Source organism: Fomitopsis serialis (genome assembly GCF_022376445.1).
Source record: "Fomitopsis serialis strain Sig1Antser10 chromosome Unknown B0H18scaffold_90, whole genome shotgun sequence".
Classification (NCBI taxonomy): Eukaryota; Fungi; Basidiomycota; class Agaricomycetes; order Polyporales; family Fomitopsidaceae; genus Fomitopsis; species Fomitopsis serialis.
The window spans coordinates 104,454-128,115 of record NW_025955050.1 but is presented as its reverse complement, the minus strand read 5'-3'; the positions used below and the strand labels follow the sequence as shown (position 1 = coordinate 128,115).

Sequence of the window (23,662 nt, the reverse complement as noted above, 5' to 3'; positions counted from 1 at the left end):
TGTCGTCGTCGTGCAGCGTCGCGTCCCAGATGCAGTGTCCGAAGCAAAATCAAATGATACCTGTGAAGACCACCCGCACACGCCGCCTTCGAGTCTGTCCGACGCTCACTCTAGTGCGAGTACGCGCTCCAGGGCGAGGGCACAGCGCGCACGATCGGGATTGGGGATGAACGAGACGTACGACGCACGCGATACAGAAGGCTGCGGATTATACTGTCGCGAACGCGGGACACAGTTCCAGTACTGACTCGCCGACCATCCTGCATGCTCTCTCTCTCTCCGCGCCCTCACCCACGCGAGGCACTGCGCCCCTGAAGGCGCTTTTCAAATTTGCGCGGCTGCATGACTTCAAGCCGCTCTCGGGAACTATCAGCGTGCAGTAGATTCTGGAGGAGGTCGCCGCGGGGAGATCGACTGGGCCGTAAGGAAGGTCGTGGTTCGCATGTCGGTGTGTGGTCATTTAGAGGGATCTCTGTGGGGGCGAAGGGAGTAACCCGTGTGTTCGGCAGCCGATGCGAGACGAATCAGAATTGAACTTGTTCAGAGGCTGTCTAGTTTCGGTCAGAATGAAGTACTTGACTGAGGACATGGCGGAACAGAGCCTCGCCTCAAAACCGCGTAAGTATCAAGACCATACTACAATCCTTTCCCACACTCAGAAACCATACTGATGTGCCTTCTTACTGTAGATCGCTTGATGGTCCTCCTACCACCACCACCACCACGACTCGTTGAACGACGCCCCCCCCCAGCTCCCTGTTGAGCTGTGTGAACATCTCCTCGACTTCGTCTGGCCCGATCGCACAACCCTGCTCTCCTGTGCACTCGTCTGTCGAGCATGGCTCCCACGCAGTCGCCTCAATCTGCTCCGCCAAGTCCGCCTTCGCGACAGCACGCAGGCATGGTCCCTCTCCAGTTTCCTCTCTCGACATGCGGACTGCTGCTCATCCGTAAGGGTGCTTCAGATATCGCCCCGCTACTCAGGGTGGACCCTCACGCGCGCCTTCCCGCTCCTTTTTGTTGGCAAACTCTCGCACGTCGAGCACATCCGCCTCGAGAACCGATGTGGCTTTAACTTCTTCGCCCAGCCGTGGTCTCTGACCACGCTCAGTCAGTTTGTTTACGTGAGGAAGGTGGAAATCAGGGGCTATATGCTCCCGTCGCTGCACTCGTTTGGCCGCCGCGGCCCTCCCAACATAACCACTCTGATTTGCCGGACCATCCGGTGGTCCGCGGTGGATTACTCGCCCGAGTCCTTCAGGCCTGTCTCCGCACGCCTAAAGCTCACCATATGGCCATGTCAGACATCAGATGGTATGATGAGTTGGTCGACATGCTCGCTGACATCGTCGATCTGAGGTCCTTGCCCACCCTGAACATCCAATCTATCCGGAGGCAGGAGCTACAGCCAGTGAACAGACTATTTAATCGACGCTGTTGGTCCCGCGCTCCAGCATCTCGTCCTAGGCTCCAGTCCCACGTCTTGGCCGGCCAGTAATGCCAGTGCGTACACAATATATTCTGGGTTCCATTCATCGTTGATCTCCGGGACGAAGGTGCATTTCCTACACTCACCAGTAATGTCAATCTGCGAACTCTCCGTCTGCATTTCCACGACCGAGGCGAATGGGTCGTCCCCATGCTCTCCCAGCTCGCGTCCGAACCGCGGCCTTTCTTGGCGCTGAAGATCTCGAGTCAGGAGGAGATCTTGGACGAAGAGAATCTGCGTGTACTGCGACTGGATCGTCTCACCGAAATTGTCACGCAGGACCGTTTGAACCCCAGAGAACTCGTCTTCTGCCACAAGCCGGGCATATCTGGTGTAGACGAGTATCATGCAGAGGTGCGACGGTGCTTACCAGACGCGGCAGCCCGTGGACTTCTGCGTATCGAACCGAGTGAGCTTTTCTGCATCTTTCGAACTGATGTACGTCGGTCGACTCACTCCCGCCACAGGAGATGCTCGTTGGTGGGAGACCTGAGCTTGATCCTTGATCGCGTACACCTGTTACAATGCAACCATGCGACCATGCCCGCGTCTACAGCAACTGCACGGAGTCCCGCATACAATCGCATATCGGACTGTCGTACGTCGTCATCGTGATTGCTGGGATGACATTCATCGCCGGCTTGAACCTCCGGCCGCTCGTCTTCCCCAGTTGTGCGTACGATACCCTTCTTGCTGTGCCATGCGCGCAGCTTCTTTACGAGCCCCATCGGAAAGGCGCACCGCGGGCCTCAGGTCGACGGTCCCAAAACAAGTACGACGCCGAATATATCAGCGAAGCGGGGCGATGAGCTAGCGCAGGTGAAGAACAACGTGGACCAGCTTGTTAACGACTCTCTCGGCTGGCTCTCCTGAATCCCAGTGAACCCGTTCATTCCGAAGATTGTCGCCGAGGCCGTTGCGAGTATCTCCAACGGTCATTTCTCTGCACATCAGCTTACATGTCGTAAGGGTTTCCGGCCCATTGCAACTATTTCTTTCTGATCTCTTCTGTATCAGTACTCGGTCCACGAAGCTTTCCGCACGTTCGCACATTCAAAACATCTGCAGACCGCATCGAGCGCCGTTGCAAGCCTGTTTGCGACATCGTTATATTCAGTCGTGATGCGGTGGGTGTAATTCGGTGGGGTGCTCTGGGGTGATCGACATCGCCAAAGATCAATGAAGTTCAAATGTAACTGTGATGCAATCTTCCATCATATGGGCTCGACCACTATGGATGAATGCCCTCACTACTTCGCAGTTGAGCATAGAGTGACGCCGTTCCTCAGTCTACATTGCCGATGCTTTATGCTAACCGTGGCTAGCGCAGTTGAACCTGCCAGTCTGCTCTCCTCCGTAGCAGCACACCGCTCATACTCGACGACAAGGAAATGATTCGCATATGCACCACGCTGCCTCACAGGATCCTCCGTATCGCGAACCGTCATCATCCAAATGCAATGATCCATCAAGCACAATTATCCGACGATGAACGGCGCGATATCATGGAATCGTTGCTGAGATCACAAGCCCGTTCACGGCCACGCACACTAGCGTATAAAAGGAGAGATATGTCTACCGTATCTTTCAGCTCCTTTTCTTCTTTCGAGCCCACCGAGTAGGTTGCCGGCAAGTCAGTGTTCAGCGACGGCGGTAGTCTGAATGTTGCGCTTACCCCATGCACCCCTCTAGCCTCGTTCTCTTTTCTGACGCCTCACGTTCCTTCCACCTGAATTCTTCGTGGGATCTAAATCTGTGTTGCAAACACGACATTATGCATCACTGTGCGCTCACCTCTGCTGTCCTTTTGGTGGCGGCAACGGCTATCGCGTTCGCTCACCCCATCGCCATGTGAGCCCTCGCTATTCATTTTCATCTCGCGGCTGAGCGCGCAATGATAGTCGCTCGGCTATTGATGCGTCCATTGTTGAGCGTGGGCTCCAAGACAGACTGGTGGAGCGCAGCTACTACGATGACTTCCTCTCTGACTTCGAGGCGCGCGACGACAAAGTAGCTCTCGAGATTCAGGGGCCTAAGCCGATTCACCCGAGGGTGAAGGCGCTGAGGAAGGCGCTGAGGAAGGAGAGAAAGCATCGGGGAACGTACGCGGGGACTCCGAGCAGGTCAACTGTGTATGATCCTCGTCTGCTTCATCCGCAGCACCGCGGCCGGAGCGACTACGACGAGATAGTCGAGCGTAATTTGGGGGCACGCAAACCTTGGAGGCCCGCTCGTTCTCCTTCCCCTTGGCCGAACAACACTCGTCCGATTCGTAAGCATCGACAGCAGCCTCGGAGCGACTATGTGTGGTTTGCCCGGGAGTACGAACCCGACGGCGAGCTGTTCGGGCGCGGCTTCGAGGTAGACGAGCTTGACCGAGTGGACGTACTAGCATAATTTGGGAATGTTACGATGTCTTTCCGCCTGCTGTACGCATCGTGTACATTGTTGCGTATCACTTGTAACGTGAAGACTCACTCATGCGTGCCTGGGAAGCTGATGATGTGTTGCTCATGCATGTTAAGTCATTATACAAGCCAAATATCTCGAGCAGTAACGGTATATAGCCAGGTCGGGGTGGTTTGAGCATGGAGCTGGCGGAAGAATGGGGACGATGTCGATTCTGGTCGCGAGTGCTACAGACTTATTACAGGCTGCGACGCATCTGCTCAGAGTGCAGCGTGCCTGGGTTCAGTGTACTTCATGCGCATGCACAGATATCTAGCGGTCATTAAGTTATCTTCTTGCCAATGTCGAGCGACGCGTCCGAAAAACTGCTGTCCCGAGTCGCTGAGGCGACTCGTGAAAGGTGCGTCCCGCCCTATGTGACCCTTCTCTCTGTGTAAGGATGTCGAGGGTTAGGGTTCCCAAGGCAGATAGCTCGGACTTCGTAGCTTACATAAGACTAGTCGTTTTTCTTGTACCGTCACTACGCTGCGTCGTTTACCGCTATGGAACGGGATCTAACGCACTTGTGACGACCGACGACTCACCACCACCTCCAGCAACCTTACACTCTGAGTCAGTCGATAACCTATATCCCGCAGACCAGAAACCTCTCGTACGGAGTCGTCTGGAGCCCAGACGGTGATTCCCCGCTGGATTCCTCTCGAAACAGGACGAAATCGACCTCGCGGAAGGCTTGATGAATCAGATCTTGGCGCCCCCCACTCGACGCATAAAATGGTTGTTTTGCGTGAGGAGGAGGACGTCGCGTAGTCTCCGCGGCAGTCCACGTACAGACCTTATAGCTTCAAAAGCCAGCAAGCGTCTGAAGTACATAGGCAACTTATGTACCTTCAAGTTGGGCAAACTGCGGCAATAGCGAGATCGGGACGCGATCTCTCAGCCACGTACGCGTTCGGTTCGCTCCTGTGCCCGCCGCCCCTCCTCTCCACTATGACAGCGACGCGACCTGACGGGAATCCATCTGTTCACCCAATGTGCATCGCGGTTTCAATGATTCATGCCCACTGCTATTGGTGAAAGGCACGAGTCCGCGCACTGGCACTCTGCGTCGTCATCAACACCCCTCTCGCTCAATGAACATGCGTGCTGGTAACCAGCCGGCGATGCTGCCTACAAGTGTGGACCCGCCCTCCCCCTCCTCATTCTGGCTAGGGCGATACCGACTGGGAGACTGTGGCAGATGCGCATGAATGGGAGGATGGCGCTTCAAGGTAATCTTTGTAATGGTACGTCGTCATGATGGCCGGGATAACATTCATCGCCTAAGTACGACAGCTCGAGCCTCCGAGTCCTGCCACCCGTCTCCCCGTTGCGTATACAAGATCCCCGTCGGTGACGACCTGTTCGCGAGCCTCCTCGGAAAGGCACACCATAGCCCTCAGGTCGACGGTACTGAAGCAAGTACGACGCCGAATGTATCAGCGAGAAGGGGCAATGAGCTAGCACAGGCGAAGAACATGTGGACCAGTTTGTCTGCGGTTCCCTCAGATGGATCCTCGTTCTTAGCGAACCCATCCATTCCCAAGATTGTCGCCGGCATCCCGAACGCTCTTCTATTCTGCAATCAGACACACAACATCATACCAGGTATCACCTCACCATCGGCCCATTGCAATTGTTGAGCTGATTGTTTTATTGATTCCGCATCAGCAACAACTTCGCTGCCAATCGGCTCAACGAAGTATATATGTACCACGGACGTTCGCACATCCAGGACGTCTCCAATCGGCATTGAGCGACGGTTCAAGTCGCTATGTACACTGTACTGTACAGCCGGGATACGGTGGGATGATCTCGGGTGATCTGCATCGCCAGAGATCAAAGTAGTTGCTATGCGATATCGGTCGCGATCGAGTGCACCAGGCTGCGTCATAAAAACCTCCGTACCGCGAACCGCCATCTTCCGAGTGCGATGATCCTCCAAAGCACAATGAACGGAGCTGTTGCAAGAAGCGCTGCCGTTATCGCAAGTCCTTGCCCTTCCGTGCCACGGCTACGCATACCAACGTATAAAACGAGAGGTGAGCCTACCATATCCCTCAGCTCCTCTTCTCCTCTCGAGCCCACCGAGTACTAGGTTGCGGGCAAGTGAGTGTTCAGCGACGGTGGTAGTTTGAATGTTGTGTTGACCCCTTGCACCCCTCTAGCCTTGCTCTCTTCTTTGACGATTCACGTCCCTTCCACCAAAATCCATCGTAACGACCCCAGTGCATACAAGACGTCGTGCGCTACTCTACGATCGCTTCTGCTGCCCTTTTGGCGGTGGCAACAGCTCCCGCGCTCGCTCACCCGGTCACCACGTGAGCCATTCGCCATTTATTCTTATGTCATGGTTGAGCATGCAATAACAGTCGCGCGACCGAGGATGCTTCCATGGTTGAGCGTGAGCTTCAAGACGGACTGTTGGAGCGCGGCTACTACGACAACGTCCTCCCTCGGGACCGCAAGATGAGCGACGGTTTCGTGCATGCGGGCCCCGCGGCTCAGAACCACGCCGGGGAGCCTGCGCAGACGCAGTGGGCGGAGCAGGCCAGGCGTGCGGGGGCGGCCAGGCTTCAGCACGCCGCGACGAATCCTCCCCCGAACCGGGCTGGGCCGAACGGTCGGCCTCATCCGCAGCCGAACGGTGGCTCGGGGCACAACTCCGGCGCCGGGCGGGGGGCGGGAGCCCGTCACCGTCGCCGGGAGTACGACCTCGACGGCGAGCTGTTCGACCGCGGCTTCGAGATAGACGAGCTTGACTGAGAGGATGTAGCCCGGTCGTGGGGAATGCCGTGAACGGGAGGAAAGCGCCTCGACGCAGCTTGGAGGTGATCTTTGCAATGGCCCCTCCGAGTTCGAGTCATTGATACCGCAATGTTCGAAGCCAGATTCCTATCAGCACGGGCACGCAGAAGTGGGTGATCAAGCACTACGTGAACTCGTCACGAATCGGAGGACTGCACACGTGGAAACGTCATGGACGCTATTCAGCACCACCCAGAAGGGTGACACCGTACAAGTGATATGTACCACTGACTGCAGAGTTACGCCTCTGACGTTTTCTGTGGCAAGGTGGTACAGTTCACTACGAGTCAATCCATGCATGTGATTCGCCGCTCAAAGGGGTAGGCCCAATCGCACGTATATAGCAGGTGTACGGCGACGAAGCGGATGCCTACTGCTCGGACATGGATTGGAGGTGGAGGGTCTCTATCGACGGTGACCTTTTGGCTTGTATGTGGGCAGCATTTCGTCAAGGTTGGTCTGTTCTCTGCTGTTGTGACCACGTTTCGTGATTAATTGGTGTGAGTCATACAGTGATCCTTCTAGCAACAGCAGTCTTGATCTCATATCAGCACCCACTGATGAGATCAAGACTGCTTCGTATCCGCCTGCGATTGACCTGGTTGCAACTGTTGAGCCTGTTTCGTTCTGATCTTTTCTGAGTCAGCAACAACTTCTATGCCGACTCGCTCAACGAAGTACTAGCGGACGTTCGACGTCTTCAAACTGCATCAAGCGATGGTTCAAGCTCAAGCCTTTGCGGCGTCGCTATATGCAGTCGTGATACGATGGTGCGATCTCCCATCATATCGACTCAGCCACCGTAAATGAATGCTCTAACTGCTGCAACAATGTCGCAGCTGAGCCTAAAGGGACGTAGATCCTCAGTCCTACGTCACCGATAGGCTTGTGCTGACAGTGGCTAGTCTAGTTATCATATTTGCCCGTGAAACTTGCCGGTCTACTCCCCTCCGCAGCAGCAAGGCGACGCACATATGCACCAGGCTGCGTTGGTGAAAGCCTATATGGACCGCGAATTGTCATTATCCAGATATGATGGCTTGTTATGCGCGAACCCGCTCTTCCTGTTACTCCACCGGCGACTAGATGCACAAGTTCGGCACAGGGCAAGAGCCACGGGATATGGGGCTTCCATTTCGCGGACCAGCTGATTCTCGTACGTTGACACGGAGACGATGGCGAGGGCACGGACACAGGTAAGCTTGCTCTGAACCTACTAACCCTTGTATATCCTCCGTCGACTTGGATTGATCCTTACTGGCGTTAACTGTTGTGCCATATACATGCATGCACCATTACAACCGACACTCAAGGAGTCCACCCACCGTCGTAACTGGCGTGAGGTGAAACAATAATGATCACGGTAGCAGTGGCAGCGCAGCTAGTACAGTACCTATCGGTGCTAGCAATATGAGATCAAGACTGCCTCATATACGCCTGCGATGGACCTGAATGCAACTGTGGAGCCTATTTCCTTTTTGATCTCTTCTACCTCGGCCCCGACTTCAAGTTCGCCTCCAACTGACTCAACGAAGTACCGAAGGGCGTTCGCATATCCCGGACGTCTCCAGACTGAATCGACCGGCTGTTCTGTCGAGCCTCTCTGCAGCATCATGATCGTCACATACAGTAGAGACACGATGGGGTGACATCGTCGAAGATAGGAGGAGGTACTACTTCTAGTCAGTCTAGTCGTGATGCAATCTCCCATCATTTGGGCTCAATGACCCTAGCTGCTCCTAGCTGATGCGATGAACGGTAATGACGTCTTAGATCGCTGCTGTGATCGCAGGCCGGTGGCGTGGCCACGCATACCAGCGTATAAAAGGAGAGATATGCCTGGCGTTATGCCCCAGCTCCTCTTCTCCTTTCGAGTAGGGTGCCGGCTTGAAGTAAGTGTTCAACGACGGTGGTAGTTTGAATATGGCACTTACCGCTTGCACCTCTCCAGCCTCGCGTCCCTTCCACCACCCAGTGCATACAAGACATCATGCGTTACTTTACGCTCGCCTCTGCTGCCCTTTTGGCGGTGGCAATTGCTCCTGCGCTCGCTAACCCGGTCGCCATGTAAGCCCCTCGCTATTTATCCTTATCCCCTGGCTGAGCATACAATAAAAGTCGCGCGCCCGAGGATACTTCCGACCTCCTCTCTCGGCAGGAGGTAGGGGGCCCCACACGGTGAATAGTTCCTCGCTATTTATCCTTATCCCCTGGCTGAGCACACAATGACAGTCGCGCGCCCGAGGATACCTCCGACCTCCTCTCTCGGCAGGAGGTAGGAGGCCCCACACGGTAAATAGTTCCTCGCTATTTATCCTTATCCCTTGGCTGAGCATACAATAACAGTCGCGCGCCCGAGGATACCTCCGACCTCCTCTCTCGGCAGGAGGTAGGGGGCCCCACACGGTAAATAGTTCCTCACTATCTATCCTTATCCCCTGGCTGAGCGTGCAATACAAGTCGCGCGACCGAGGATACCTCCGACCTCCTCTCTCGGCAGGAGGTAGGCGGCCCCTGGTAGATAGTTCGTACAATGTATGTCCCGGTGGCTCGGGGCAGAACGGCGGTGCCAGGCTCGGGGAAGGAGCTCATCGCCGGGAGTATGACCTCGACAGGGAGCTATTCTAACGCGGTCATGTATTCAATATTCATCCCTTTGTGACTACTACTACGCACGTAGTAAGATACCTCCTTGTTCGATCGACGTCCAGCCGCCACTCGCCTCAACTACCACAACTGGCATCTGAGCCTTCCTAGGAACACAGGCAATATCCCCCCCCCTGCATGCTGCTTACTTTGACCCTTGACCCACGTAGGTTAGGAATGGCCGCGAAGGTGGACGTCTGGCAGGAATTGTATCGCTATGCCGCAGCGAAACGAGAGCCTCTCATAATGCCCCCCCCGCTATGCACACCCAGCCCATCACGACACGATCCGTACCGGCATAGATATGCCCACTGCAGCGACCCAGTGGCCCCCGCCTTCGACAAGGCTGCAGCGTACATGTATAGCGTCGTAAAGCTCGCCACGGTCGACTGTTTCGATCACACGCAGCTCGACTGCTGCAAGTCCATCGGTGCCAGTGGTGTCATGTCGTTCCGTGAGTAGCTCCAGCCTATCGAGGGTTAAGTTCGGGGTGGATTGATGGTCGGGACTACCGCCATGGTGCCTTCGCTGCGTATCCGGGCCCTTTGAGCGCCGACGGAATCGTATCCTCTTTGAAGACGTCGGCGCCCAAGTACGTCTGGATGTGTCTCCGTGTTCCGTGCGTGTTCATGCCGTTGTGTCATCCAGACATCGTCGCGCACCGCAGCTTGGGCCGTCTCGCTTCTCCAGAAGGTTGTTCACAGCGCGTGTCTAAGGGCGGCGAACCCCGGTACGGTAGGACTCGACTTGTTCCCCTATCCGTTGAGCGAGCGAGCACGGAGGGTAGCAGTATGATGAACGGAGGCTTCTGCGCGATACAATCGCCTCCTGCAGTCCTGGACTGCCCCAAAGTAATCGTGTCGGTACCCCGCGATGATGATTATGCTAATGCGCACCTGTGGGTAAGATTTACTCAAGCTTCTGCTTTCGCCTTCGTGCGGATGCGCCAGCTATGCGTTCCGAGACGCATGACGTGAGTTCGTGGCACTGCCATAGCGTGATAATACACCACGACACCACTGCATTTGGCGGACCCTTCAACAGGGTACGCGCAGCTCACAAACTCTCAGCCGTTACGGACACATACATTGTACTCCTGTGATTATTTACTGTAATGAAGAGCGCATGAACGAGTGCGGAGAACGGGAGGTCGACGTCAGTCGAGCGACACGATGGTATGCCGGCCTCCACCCTACACTGAAGTGAAGAACAGGTACAGCACACAACCACTACGCTTCGCACAAGAGGACACCAAGGCATACAAGCGTTTTGGGGGCGAGGGGTCGTCGGGGAACGTGTCCTTCCTGCAGCACGCATCGCAGGCTGTATGCAGTAGGGTCCGGGAAGCCAGCCACGCGTACCATCCGAAAATCGCGGGCCGACTACTCGTGGTTGGTGGCCGTTCTTACCGTAGCTTCCACGATGATCGCCAGTGGTCGCCCGACTCGTAGGCTGCTTCCACGTGCACAACTTCCTCCGAAATATTAGTGCGGTCGTCGAATGAGTCTTTGGCTGTCCTCGGCGCGACTCCGGCCCCGCATACAACGCCAGTATAACGGAGCCACAAAAATGCATCGGGGACTACAACGTCCACATTTGAGTCACGAAATGAGCCTGGGACGAATGGGGGCGTACCCTCGTGTTGGCAGACCTGCGCGGACCACACGATTGGTCGGATTCGACAATATACACCGTCGTCCGTGGTCTCCGGTGTCGAGCGTCTCAAGAGCGCCCGACAAAGGTAGTCAAGAGGGATGGTAACGCCTGCAGAGTAACGCCTGCAGAGAAGATCAGGGGCTGCGTCGACTGAGACTGACGATAGACTCGCAAAGGGGTAGTGGCGAGAAGATATCTGCAAGAACGATACGTCAGTGTGAACGGACGAGTGGCAGTAGATGGGTATTTCAACTCAGAGGGAGGATGTATGCATGCGCCGGAGGGGCGAAGCCGGGAGTGAATGCAGGAGAAGCCTAGGGAATGGCGATCGTCGTCTCAACAACGCATGCCTCGCATACATACGCGTCACCACGGATGGCAGACCCGGTCGACGTGTGTCCTCATACCGGACATGCGCATACTGCGAGTCGCAGTCAAACCGTCTATGTTAGAACTGGACTGGCATCCTTCATGAGCGCTCTGGTCGTGGCGATCCCTCCTCCTCCCGCTCGGTCCGTCGGAGTCCTGCTCAGTGTAGTGGGAGTCGCGCATATAGTCCACATGACCGACTGGTTTGGGGTGCAGCTGGTGACGACGGCTGCCACGTTGAAGACTGGTGGTTGTTCTGCGTGAGGAGGTCGCCGCGCGACGCAAAGGCAATAGCGAGATCGGGACGCGATCTCTCAGCCACAGACGCGGTCGACCGTCGACCTGTCACATGTCCTCCGTCGACGCGCTCAGGCTGCGATTCGATTGCTCCCTGGCCCACCCAACTTCTGCCGCACTGCAATGGCGGCGTGATCTATCTGTCCATCCAAGGCCACTACAGAATGTGTGCTACGCCGCCTACGCTGGCGCATATCCCGCCATTCCGTCTACGTTGTCGATGTCTGCAGCAAACTTGTAGCCGCCCCTGCCAGGAGCTCCTCCCGCCGCTTTGTGTTTCGACGGGCGACTGATCAGCGTTGTCGCTCTGCTCGGAACCTTGAGCCTGGGCTTGAGTGCGTGAACTCGTCACGACTCGGAGAACCGCACACGCGGAAACGTCGCAGGCGCAGGACACTATCAAGCATCACTCAGAAGGACAACACCGGTGCCGTATGTACGAGTCGATACCATAAAACCTGGTATGTACCACTGACTACCAAGCCATGTCGCTTCTTTCTTGTCCCTCTGACGATTCCTGGTACATGTGACTGCATCCGATCTGCCGTTGCAAAGGGCAGGCCCAAACGTACGTATGTCGCAACTTTACGACGATGAAGCACATGCCTCCGACTCCGACATGGGTGGGAGCTGGAAGGACTCTATCGAAGTCTTCCTACTTTTTGTGAGTCCTTTGAGCTTGTCGGCGGCCAACATCTGACTTATTCAAATGCTTGACGAGCTAGGCTGGGCCATTCTCCGCCGTTGTCACCGCGTCTCCTATTTCTTGGCTGAGCTCATCGCAGTTAAGCGTGCTGCCGCCAGCGGCGCGCCCTCGGATGACATGAAGCCCTCTTCGTACGCTCAGGGAGACTCCACTGGCTAGCTGAATGACGTCGGTCAGCGCACTGCGGACCACGAGCTTGACCATCGTCCTCTCTTCTGCTCTCATCGCGGTACGCGTAAAGGCTCCAACACTACATCTCTGTCGTCTCGGGGTCGCAGCCCGACCTCGCGCTTGTGCGGCAGCACCGCTTCATGGGATTGCAGACGCGGCGGGTGCCCGTCATCATCGATATCCTTCCTACCTTCCTTCACCTCGCACTCTTCCTCCTGTTCGCCGGCTTCGCCTTGTTCTTCTGCCACTGCATGCCGGTCTGTCGTACGTCGTCATCGTGATTGCTGGGATAACGTTCATTGCCTACGCCGGCTTGAGCCTCCTGCCACTCGTCTTCCCCGGTTGCATCTACAAGGCCCCCGTCGGTGACGACCTGTTGGCGCGCCTCTTCGGAAAGGCACACCGTAGCTTTAAGTCGACGGTACTTCAGCAAGTACGACGCCGAATGTATCAGCGAGGAGGGGTGATGGGGTAGCACAGGTGAAGAACAGTGTGGATCAGTTTGTCCACGGTTCCCTTAGCTGGCTATCCTCGTTTTCTAGCGAATTCCTCCATTCCGAAGATTGTCGCCGAAGCTGTTGCCAGCATCCCAAACGCTCTCTTCTATTGTGCAAATCAGACATACCTTCATACCAGGTATCACCTCACCATCGGCCCATTGCAATTGTTGAGCTGATTGTTTTTTGATTCCGCATCAGCAACAACTCGCTGCCAATCGGCTCAACGAAGTATATACCATGGACGTTCGCACATCCAGGACGTCTCCAGCCGGCATCGAGCGACAGTTCAAGCCTTTGCGTCATCCATATACAGCCGTGATACGGTGGTGTTATCTACATCGCCAGAGATTGCTATGCGATATCGGTCGCGATCGAGTGCACCAGGCTGCGTCATGAAAGCCTCCGTACCGCGAACCGCCATCTTCCGAATGCGATGATCCTCCAAAGCACAATGAACCGAGCTGTTGCAATCAACAACGCAGGAAGCGCGTCCGTCATCGCAAGTCCTTGCCCTCCCGGGCCACGGCCACGCATACCAACGTATAAACCGAGAGGTATGCCTACCGTACTATCCCTCAGCTCCTCTTCTCCTTTTGAGCCCACCGAGTAGGTTGCCGGCAAGTGAGTGTTCACCGACGGTGGCAGTTTGAATTTGCACTTACCCCCTGCACCCCTCTAGCCTTGCTCTCTTGACTGACGATTCACGTTCTTTCCACCGAAATTCTTACAAGTCGTCATGCGTTACTCTACGATCGCCTCTGCCGCCCTTCTGGCGGTGGCAACAGCTCCCGCGCTCGCTCACCCGGTCACCATGTGAGCCCCTCACTATTTATCCTTATGTCATGACTGAGCATGCAATAACAGTCGCGCGACCGAGGATGCTTCCATGGTTGAGCGTGAGCTTCAAGTTGGACTGCTGGAGCGCGGCTACTACGCCAACGTCCTCCCTCGGGACCGCAAGACGAGCGACGGTTCGTGCATGTGGGCCCCGCGGCTCAGAACCACGCCGGGCAGCGTGCGCTGGGGCAGTGGGCGGAGCAGGTCAGGCAACAGGGGGCGGCCAGGCTTCAGCACGCTGCGACGAATCCTCCCCCGAACCGGGCTGGGCCGAATGGTCGGCCTCATCCGCAGCCGAACGGTGGCTCGGGGCACAACGGTGGCGCCGGGCGGGGGGCGGGAGCCCCTCACCGTCGCCGGGAGTACGACCTCGACGGCGAGCTGTTCGAGCGCGGCTTCGAGATAGACGAGCTTGACTGAGAGGATGTAGCCTGATCGTGGGGTTGTTACGATATTTTTCCGCCTGCTGTACGCATCGTGTACATTGTTGCGTGGTTTGGAGAAGGAGGGTCTATCGACGGTGTCCTTTTGGCTTGTTGTATGTGGGCAGCATTCATCTAGGTAAGTCTGTTCTGAGCTGTTGTCACCGTGTTTCGTGGCTAATTGGTGTGAGCAATACAGCGGTCCCTCGAGCAACGGCAGTGCAACCAGTGCAGTACCCACTGATATGAGATCAAGACTACTTCGTATACGCCTGCGATTGACCAGCTGATTGCAACCGTTGAGCTATCTCGTTCTGATCTTTTCTGAGTCAGCAACAACTTCTATGCCGACTCGCTCAACGAAGTGCTGGCGGACGTTCGCACGTCCAGGACGTTTTCAGACTGCATCGAGCGACGGTTCAAGCCTTTGCGGCATCGCTAAGTATATGCAGTCGTGATACGATGGGATAATCTGGGGTGACCTACACCGCCAGAGATCAACGTAGTTGCCATGCAATCGCCCATCATATTAACTCAGCTACTAGAGATGAATGCTCTCACTACTCCCAGAGCATCGTAGCTGGGCATACAGTGACGTTGTTCCTCACTTTGTGTCACCGATGCTATGAGTTGATAGCGGTTAGTCCAGGTATCATTGACCGTGAAACCTGCCGGTCTGCGCCCCTCTGTAGCAGCAGACCACTCGTACTCGACGAGTAAATGGTGCACATATGTCCCAGGCTGCGTCGAAAGAAGCCTCCGTACTGCGAGCCGCCATCATCCCAATTCGAAGCACAATGACCCGACCTGATGTGATGAACGACGCAAGATCTTGAAATTGCTGCTGTGCCCCAAGTCGGTGCCACGGCCACACATGACAGCGTACAAAGGAAGAGGTGCGCTTGCCGTATCCCTCAGCTCATCTTCCCCTTTCGAGCTCACCGAGTAGGTTGCCGGCAAGTAAGTGCTCAGCGACGGTGGTACTTTGAATGTTGCACTTACCACTTGCACCTCTCTAGCCTCGCTCTTTTTGACGACTCACGTTCCTTCCACCGGAATTCTTTGTCTTTGTAACGACCCCAGTGCATTAAAGACACCATGCGTTACTCTCCGCTCGCCTCTGCTGCCCTTTTGGCGGTGGTAACTGCTCCCGCGCTCGCTCACCCGGTCTCCATGTAAGCCCCTCGTTATTGATTCTTATCCCTGGCTGAGCATACAAAAAAAGTCGCGCGACCGAGGATCCCTCCATAGTTGAGCGTGAACTCCAAGATGGACTGGTGGAGCGCGGCTACTATGACGACCTCGTCTCTCGGGACCTGGAGGCACGCAAAAACTCTGACCGTGGGGCTAAGCATCTCGCCGGGATGATAAAGAAGGATGCGACGAAGCAGCGTCAGCGCCAGGGCCAGTCCACGGCGACTTCTAGCGGGTCAGCTCGTCAATCTGGGTCTGGGCCTGCTTCGTCTCATCCGCAGCAGAACCGCCAGAGGGAGTACGACGTCAACGGCGAGCTGTTCACGTGAGCCCCTCGCTATCTATCCTCATCTCATTGCTGAGCATGAATATCAGTCGCACGCCCGAGGATGCCTCCGTAGTTGAGCGTGAGCTCCGAGACGGGCTGGTGGAGCGCGGCTTCTACGAAGCCCTCCTCTCTCGGGGGCTTGAGGCGCGCACAAATGCTGAACATGGAGCGAAACAGCAGATCCTCCAGGGGCCACCGGGGCCGGCGCGCACCCAAGCTCGGCGAATCATCAGGAATCGTCAGCGGAACAAGGCTCAGGCTGCCAGCGGTCGTCAGCCTCATCCACAGGCGAACGGTGGCTCGGGGGTCAAACGGCCGCACCTGGAAGCGGGAGCCCATCACCGTCGCCGGGAGTATGAAAATGGCGAGCTGTTCGAGCGCGGCTTCGAGATAGACGAGCTTGACTGAGCCGGCGTAGCATGGTCATGGGGCTGTTACGATGGATTTCCGCCTGTTGTACGCACCGTGTACGTGAGTACCACTCGTAATGTCAACCGTAACGTGAAGATTCAGTCGTACGTGCTTGGGAATTTGGTGATCAGTTGAGCTTTGCTCATATAACGTCGTTATGCAGGCCAAACATCCCGAGCAGTACTCAACGGTGCATGACCCGGTCGGAGTGGCTAAGTACATGAAGCTGGCGGAAGGATGGGAACGGCTCTGGATGCCGCTTCGACGCGTCTGCGTCTGTGGTTCAGAATTTGAGCGTGTACGTCACTTCGTCTCTCCAGAGATCGTTACAAGTGCCTCCTCTCCGAGTCAGCTCATGACCTTCACCCCGCAGACCAGATGCCTCTCGTATGTCGTCTGGAGCCCACCGATTCCACACAGCGTCGACGGCGTTTCCCGGCTAAATTCCTGTCGGGCAAGGACACAGGGACTCGTAGGAGGTCTCATCGCCCTTGTAGCCTTCCACTCGACGCAGGTACTGTTCTACGGCCGATGCGACGCGGATAAGCTCGGAGAAGCCTCAGACGTCCCAGACGATGTGGTACAAATATTCAGTGTTTTGACTGTATGCTTTGACGCGGCTCGGCCACGAACTTGAACGTTCCATCCACTCTTGCTCCGGAAGTAGGTACGCTCTTTGAACGCGCATTTGCCAAGGAGAATATCCGTTGCTGCCATGTACCATTTGAAGCTTCAACGCCGCCCCAGCGAAGCGGCCTCTCATGTTGGTCAAGTTCGTCTCCTCGTGGTAAGCATGGTATTCTTCCCCCGATGCGCTCGCGACCTATCACGACCCTGACCCGATCCGCACGGGCATAGGTGCGCCCACTGCATCGAGCTGGCCCCCGCTTTCAACAAGGCCGCGGCGTCGCTGAAGGGCGTCGCGAAGCTCGCCATGTTCGACTGCTCCGACCACACGCAGTTCGACTTCTGCAAATCCATCAGCATCAGGTCTTTCCCGTGAGTAGCTTCAGCCTACCGAGCGTCGTAGTGAATAGACGGCCTGGGATCATCCGCTAGGACGCTACCGGTCTACTGGTACGGCACGTTCGCCGCGTACCCAGAGTCCTTTGACCGCCGACGGGATCTATCCGGTCTGAAGGCGTCCGCGCCCAGGTATGGCTACACCTATCTCTGTGTGTCCGCGTGCATTGATGTCGTCGTGTCCTCTAGGCGTTGTCGTGCGCCACAGCTTCGTGGTAGGAGGTCGACTGGGCGGAGGTCCTCCCTAGTGCGTACCTACGGGAGACGAGGATTGACATTGAAGGGCTCGGCTTGGCCGCCTATGCGCTGAGCGAGGACAGATACTATGCCGTGGCCGCTCTGTGGTACTATCGCCCGAGCTACTTCAGACCGGCGAGGGTGTCAGTATGCAATATTGACGAACACATATAGTAGTGCCCAGTGTCTATCGTGGCGAGTCGCTTCTGCCAGTGCTGGGGCCTTCGGGCGGATGCTTCGGTTATGCGGCGACTCGGAGGCCCATGAAGGACTGATCTTCGCATCGCCACAGCGTGCGTGACTGTACATTGCGTCTGTGAACACCGGACTCGCACGTATATCGAACACCGTCAGTGGATTGGCCGCGACGCCCATTTGCGAGGAGGAGGGACCACCCCGGTGCCGCTGAGCCGACCCGCGCCGGGCATAGCGGTACGGAAGCGGCCCAGCGGACTTCGAAACAACCATACAGTGGCAGAGACTCGTTCCCCATCCGGGCTGCTGCTTTCGTTGTCGTCGAGGGCGCTGAGCATAGGCACTCCTTGGGCACGACATCTACGAACTTGCGCACACGCTCAGCATGAGGCTTCTCGACGCAACAGGCTTACCGGTAGGTATGCGGCAGGTAAGACGGCAGATACTGAACAAGGGCGGGGAGGTACGACAGCAGTTCACAGTGGTCCATCGTCGCCTGCTCGCAAGCGGGAGGTCTCCCGCTAGACCGTACATTCGCAGTCCCTCACGGTACGTACGGCCCCGTCCATTCTTGCAGTCTGACCAGATCCGCTCAGCATTCCTAGGTGTCAGCGTCGCGAAAGACGCGAGCGGATGTATGCGGCGAAGCGTATCGTCGCCCTCGGTCGCGGCCCCACTGTATTCGATACCGTGTCCCCGTACGCCCATCCACGGCTGGCGCGCGCGCAGTTGTCCGGCCACGATTCTGAGCAAGTGGGGCTCACCGTTGAGTGTGCGATGATCGTTCCCGCGTGCTATCATTGCTGTACAAGCAATGTGTGGAGATGGCGCAGCGGCGGTGGGAGACCCAGCTTGCCGGCACACTTGTGAGACATGCAAGATCGTCGTGCAAACGAAGATCCCACAGACGTACTGTACACGCGTTGCCGAGCAAAGGAAGATGACTGAGCGAGCTTAGATGTTCAGGAAATGACAAGAGCGAGGCGAAACCGGGCGCCACCTCCAAAGGACGACTCGCCATCTTGCTAGCAACCTCCAGCGCGCACGAGGATCCCTGCCAATACAGCGGGCAAAGAAGGACTTTTCCCGTCATAACAGTCATGGAATGGGTCTCCAGAGCGTAGCTGTGGCGCAGAGCTCGCGCGACCATCATCAGGTGCGAAGATGGGCATGTACCAGGAGCATACCTTGACCCCTGAGTGGGTCGGAACGTCTCCACACGCGAGAGGACAATACGCCGGCAATGGGATGGATGCTCCGAGATGCGAGGGAGAACCTGCGCGCGTCGTCCGACGCGGTCGTGGACGGCGAGGGATCAATCGATCACTGACCATCGTTCAGCGTATGTTGGTTCGCGGGCTGCATCTCTGGTGATTGCAGGCAGCGTGTCTGCGTCGCCGTCAGCCTGAGAGTGAGTGTGTATCGATATCTAGATTCCCAGTCAAGGTGAGCAGTACTTGACGTTGTACTGCCACGGCCAACCTCCCGCGAGTAGCAGCTTACGTAATTATAGTATCGCCGAGGAGCTGCTGGAGCGTTGGTTGCGCGGAGGCCAAACGCAGCCCTATGTATATCGTCTCGCAAAACACGCATTTCCATTCATACCCTTCAATACCACGTCTCTGCTCGACGTAATGTATCGCGAGTCCTTCAATCAATATTAACCAGAGTCATGAACGAATGTACCGCCGCGCATCCGATCGCGATATACGCAAGACGACCTGCTATCCCGGTGCACTACTCAACCTGTCCCACGCAGAGATTCTCGTTGACGCCCAAGTCTGCGGGGCACCTTGTCAGCGACATCGGGTCTGCGGTTCAATGTGTGGGACACGTACCACAGGCGGAATCGAGCCACGGGTTCAGCGCATAGAGCTGCGCAGCGGTGAGTCCGTAGTCGGACTCAATCTCGGCACAGTAGTCACCGCTGACAACCGTGTAGACCTCGCTGCACGCTGGAGAGCCCTTGACGCAGTACGCCTCCTAAACGAGAATTGTTCAGTGAAAATACGAGGAAGAAATGCTCACTACGTACGTTCGCCTCGAGATCTGAGACATGCCGCAAGGTGAGTCGTGAGCAAGGACTGTAGGGGGTGCAAAGACGTACCATCGCAAGTCGACGAAATCTCAGGGTTCCAGCGCAGGAAGTCGCTGAACGCGATGTTGTAGCTATATCACGCGTTAGCTCGCTGGAACACACGCATCCGTTTCGCTGGGCACTGACGTTGTATCAATGCTGGTGCACGAATCGCCGGTCTGCACCATGTCTGGGAGGCTCTGAGACGGTTGATCCATTGAGAGAAGAGATGAGCACTCACAGTACGAAGTACAGCTAGCCGCAGAGTCAGTGATCGAACTGCGCGGAGAGACGGGTCGACTCACTTGGTCCAGCTGCCACTCGCGATGTTCGTAGGCGTCGGGGACGCTGTCGACGTCGTCACCGTCGCTGTAGTCGTCGTCGGGAGCGTCGAGCTCGTTATCGTTGAGGTCGTCACCGTCGTCGTCGTCGTTGGTGTCACCGAGCTCGTGCCAGTGGTGACAGTCGACGTCGGCGACGAGTTTGGACCAACACACAACACCTCGCCGATCTCGAGATCGCAGTTCGAATCCAGCCAAGGGTTGAGGGCTAACAATTGCGCCGCAGTGAGTCCCTCTGTAGCTTCCACGGCAGGGCAAGTGTCCCCAGAGACGACGGTGTAGAGGCTGGGGCACGCGTCGCCTGGGAGTCGGATGTCAGGTTGATGCGACAAGGAAACAGTGGGAACTCGTACCTCCGCCACCGACGCAGTACGCCTCTTGAGCCTCAAGGTTCGTGCACCCCGTATTGAGCTTGGAGTCATCTGTGAGGGCGAGTAGAGAACAACCATGCGTGAGTGCGTACCTCCGGGTTCCATCGAAGCAGGTCGCTGAAGGAGATGTTGGCTGCGGCCTCCAGCGTCGAGCACGTGTCGCCCGACACCGCCGTCGTGTACGACGTGCAATTCGAGAACGAGCCGGGTGCGAGGTTATTCGGAGCGTCGCGCGTCGACAGAGCCGGCGTGCGTCGAATGGGCAGCCAGTTCGCCGTGGCGCCGGACGCGATCGCGACGGCGAACACTAGAGACTGTACGCGTATAGCAAAGACCATCCTGAGGTAAAGAGGTAGAGGTATGGTGAGTGCAGGCAGCAGCTCTGCCTGACTGTGGACGTACGTCTGGCCTATATACTGCGCGGGGAACGTGCGCGACCGAAATAGGACTTCATCACGGCCCAAAGAAGATTAATGTGACTGCATGGCCGCGAGTCATTCCGTACCACTTCGAGCACTGACAAGAACGTACGTACTGGGATCATGGCATAACACTGCCAGACGTTCCTGACCCGATCGGACCCATCTAAAAACGAATCACCCAGCGCATACGTACGAATCATTGACCTGATCAAAATTGGGAACAACAAAACGCAGAACGTACCGCAGCATTGCCAGTTCCAAGTGAATGACTGGACTTTGACATAGGCAAGATCTGATGGAGGATGTTGATCCGTGCGACCGCGCCCACTGGCAGTGGGCGGTGACAGCCAATAGCATATTACTAGACCCAAATGCGTGCACCGGCGAAGGGTGTCGCGCTCTCGTTTGGCATTCTTCACAGGCGACCCGGAGCCGCGCGCACTGCCGGTCGACCTCGGCTTCAATCCTCGGGCTAGTTCGCCCTCGACACTGCTCGTTGCGTCAGAATGTTGACGGAAGCGCAGAAGGAGTACCAAGGCCAACGTACCCCGCACGTACACAGTTCGGATAGGGCTCTCGGGAAACTGGAATGACTCAGATTGAGGACCGCGCGGTCCACTTGTCTGCGGTGGGCCGGCGTCGAGGCGTCGAGGCTTTAGGATTTTGACGCTTCAATGTCAACCCCTGGCCGCAGAGATTGCCGCTAACGGGGCAATGTCACCGATGACAATACCCACTGCATACGGCACACATTGGGCACATCAGCCTGACGTTCGCGGCATTTCGCAGATGGAAATCTCACCTACTACAGTCATTTGGAAATGTCCGCCTTAAGCTTCCCTCGGTCGCTAGCATGGGCGCGAACTTCCCTGCGTGTCGTGGTCGGTGCTTCGAAGAAAGCCAACTCACCAGTTGCGGGACCCCTCACATGCACAATCCACGTCGACTGCCTTCGCTGAAAGCTCGGATCAATCAATGCGTTTATCTCCGTTCTAATGTCCGCAAGTTATATGAATCAACCATCACTCCGCTTTTGGATAGGCTTCGAGTCCCATCGGCCTGTCACTGGCCATCACCGTACGTACCGTGTACGTACCAACCATACAACTGGTACTGTTGTCTTTTCAGCCTCGGTTTCGTATCGCTGGCAACCTCAGGCAGGATCACCGAGGGCCCGTAAACTCTACATTCCGACAAGCGCACGATGGCTTCAAGCCTTACTTCTTGACGCACTAACGTAGCTTGTCACTGACGTGTCTCGACGACGCATACTTACTACGGCGCACGTTGGATGTCTGACAGGCCCATCAGCGCCGCGGTCGCAACACCTCCCTGTCCGACTCATCCGGGTCCGCGCTGCCTGGAACCTTTACTTGACTTTTACTCACAGAATGTCCACTGCCAGGTGCGAGTTTCACATCCGATCGCTCTATCCACTATACTCACGAGGTATCTCACTGCGTATTACAATAGTATTGGCAGCGACCGTACGTACTACACCGCCGCACCATCCGACTCGGATGGCACAGAAGCGGTGTTCCACCCGAGCGTGACGCTGTATACTGTTTTTCCTCCCAAATTTGCTTTGTCACTCGCCGTGGACAGCGCACTGCACGTACCCGAGGTTGTGGTACATACCTTGCACTCCAAGATCTGCATGGTCGTCGTCGGCATGGTTGGGATGTCCTCTACTCTGAGTCTCCTGCCATGATCTCTCACACGTTTCATTCCGCAGGTAGCGTGTCTCTCGCTGCTCACCAATTGCGGGGTTCTCTGCCTTCGCTTGCAGCGGTTCGAGACTCTAGGGCATGGGCGATCGGTCGAAGTCGATGTACACGCCCCGCCACGCCCATTACTATCACGTAATCGTATCTCACCCGGCAGCCCCGATCATTCCGACCTTCTTTCCGCCACGATATACTCACCGTAGCGTTCTACTAGTACTGGGTCAGTGACGATCGGTAAGTCATTCCTAGCGTACAACTCTCACAGTGTTCCATCATATGCTCTGTGGCCTATCATGGCCAGTGATCTGAACGAGCGCGGTGAACTGACGATACTTCCATTCTCGCAGGCTTGACTCTTCCCAACACTGGGTTGCCCGACTTGTCGTCTGCACCCCACGTACGTGCTCGTTAGGTATCAGGTGCACACGCAACTTGACCATTTTTGTGACACCTATAGATCCGCACTCGGAACGATGGTCGCCAACATTCAACTTTTAGACGAAGATGTCCTCGCCATGATAGTTGCGTTCATCTCGCAACGCGACGCTGGTCGGCTCGCCTTGACATCGCGCACGATGAGCGCCGTCGCCCGGCCGCGCGTCCTCTCTTCCCTACGAGTCGTAACGCCATACCGGAGCCCCAGTTTCCTCGACTTCATACTCGAGGAAGATGGATACCGCCTTCAGTACATGCGTAAACTCGCGATCCCCCTCTGGCACACCCACAACTCAGCTGACGGATACTCCTCGCTTGCTGCCGTCCTCGTGCGAGCGCGGTTCGCTTGACGTGATATATGATTCGGGCCGCGGGGCTCTGGCGACTGAGAGTGGGCGTGCACTCTGCGATGCCATCGTCGCACTCCGTGATCTGCGCGAGTTCGCGCTGTGCGGTGTTACCGAGGACAGCATGGCGCTCTGCAAGAGGCTGACCTGCAGGCCGAAGGTCGTCCGTTTGCAGGCTCAGGAGTGGACTGCCGAGCCGCTGCAG

General features: G+C 56.5%; 9 protein-coding genes across 9 annotated transcripts; 8 read left to right on the top strand and 1 right to left on the bottom strand.

Moving 5' to 3' along the window:
- Positions 1-746: 746 nt before the first annotated feature.
- Positions 747-1,358, top strand: B0H18DRAFT_882875 (uncharacterized protein; the record flags this gene model as incomplete). Its single annotated transcript, XM_048040937.1, has 1 exon — positions 747-1,358. A coding segment is annotated over one exon (612 nt), but the record flags the coding sequence as incomplete, so codon positions are not given.
- An 841-nt stretch (positions 1,359-2,199) lies between these two features.
- B0H18DRAFT_1106971 (uncharacterized protein) lies at positions 2,200-2,693 on the top strand (the record flags this gene model as incomplete). The annotated part of the gene is made up of 2 exons (XM_048032704.1): positions 2,200-2,453; positions 2,507-2,693. A coding segment is annotated over one exon (163 nt), but the record flags the coding sequence as incomplete, so codon positions are not given.
- A 387-nt stretch (positions 2,694-3,080) lies between these two features.
- On the top strand, positions 3,081-3,886 carry B0H18DRAFT_1214231 (uncharacterized protein; the record flags this gene model as incomplete). Its single annotated transcript, XM_048036568.1, has 3 exons — positions 3,081-3,122; positions 3,182-3,340; positions 3,391-3,886. Exons 2-3 carry the CDS (start codon positions 3,264-3,266, stop codon positions 3,884-3,886), a joined length of 573 nt encoding a protein of 190 aa, XP_047888896.1. The 5' UTR covers positions 3,081-3,122; positions 3,182-3,263.
- A 2,445-nt stretch (positions 3,887-6,331) lies between these two features.
- On the top strand, positions 6,332-6,703 carry B0H18DRAFT_957977 (uncharacterized protein; the record flags this gene model as incomplete). Its single annotated transcript, XM_048042646.1, has 1 exon — positions 6,332-6,703. The coding sequence occupies one exon, from the start codon at positions 6,332-6,334 to the stop codon at positions 6,701-6,703; it is 372 nt and encodes a 123-aa protein (XP_047888895.1).
- A 1,877-nt stretch (positions 6,704-8,580) lies between these two features.
- B0H18DRAFT_1123103 (uncharacterized protein) lies at positions 8,581-9,266 on the top strand (the record flags this gene model as incomplete). The annotated part of the gene is made up of 6 exons (XM_048034642.1): positions 8,581-8,637; positions 8,697-8,812; positions 8,864-8,923; positions 8,978-9,037; positions 9,092-9,151; positions 9,206-9,266. The coding sequence occupies 6 exons, from the start codon at positions 8,581-8,583 to the stop codon at positions 9,264-9,266; spliced, it is 414 nt and encodes a 137-aa protein (XP_047888894.1).
- A 3,021-nt stretch (positions 9,267-12,287) lies between these two features.
- On the top strand, positions 12,288-14,347 carry B0H18DRAFT_1123102 (uncharacterized protein; the record flags this gene model as incomplete). The annotated part of the gene is made up of 7 exons (XM_048034641.1): positions 12,288-12,377; positions 12,435-12,550; positions 12,597-12,648; positions 12,698-12,854; positions 13,822-13,903; positions 13,955-14,105; positions 14,162-14,347. The coding sequence occupies 7 exons, from the start codon at positions 12,288-12,290 to the stop codon at positions 14,345-14,347; spliced, it is 834 nt and encodes a 277-aa protein (XP_047888893.1).
- A 1,100-nt stretch (positions 14,348-15,447) lies between these two features.
- Positions 15,448-16,279, top strand: B0H18DRAFT_1123101 (uncharacterized protein; the record flags this gene model as incomplete). Its single annotated transcript, XM_048034640.1, has 3 exons — positions 15,448-15,524; positions 15,575-15,868; positions 15,919-16,279. 3 exons carry the CDS (start codon positions 15,448-15,450, stop codon positions 16,277-16,279), a joined length of 732 nt encoding a protein of 243 aa, XP_047888892.1.
- Positions 16,280-17,043: 764 nt separating this feature from the next.
- B0H18DRAFT_1214228 (uncharacterized protein) lies at positions 17,044-17,735 on the top strand (the record flags this gene model as incomplete). Its single annotated transcript, XM_048036567.1, has 4 exons — positions 17,044-17,069; positions 17,141-17,281; positions 17,342-17,437; positions 17,495-17,735. 4 exons carry the CDS (start codon positions 17,044-17,046, stop codon positions 17,613-17,615), a joined length of 384 nt encoding a protein of 127 aa, XP_047888891.1. The 3' UTR covers positions 17,616-17,735.
- Positions 17,736-19,576: 1,841 nt separating this feature from the next.
- Positions 19,577-20,454, bottom strand: B0H18DRAFT_846790 (uncharacterized protein; the record flags this gene model as incomplete). The annotated part of the gene is made up of 2 exons (XM_048039566.1): positions 19,577-19,681; positions 20,278-20,454. Coding segments are annotated over 2 exons (282 nt in total), but the record flags the coding sequence as incomplete, so codon positions are not given.
- Positions 20,455-23,662: the final 3,208 nt, after the last annotated feature.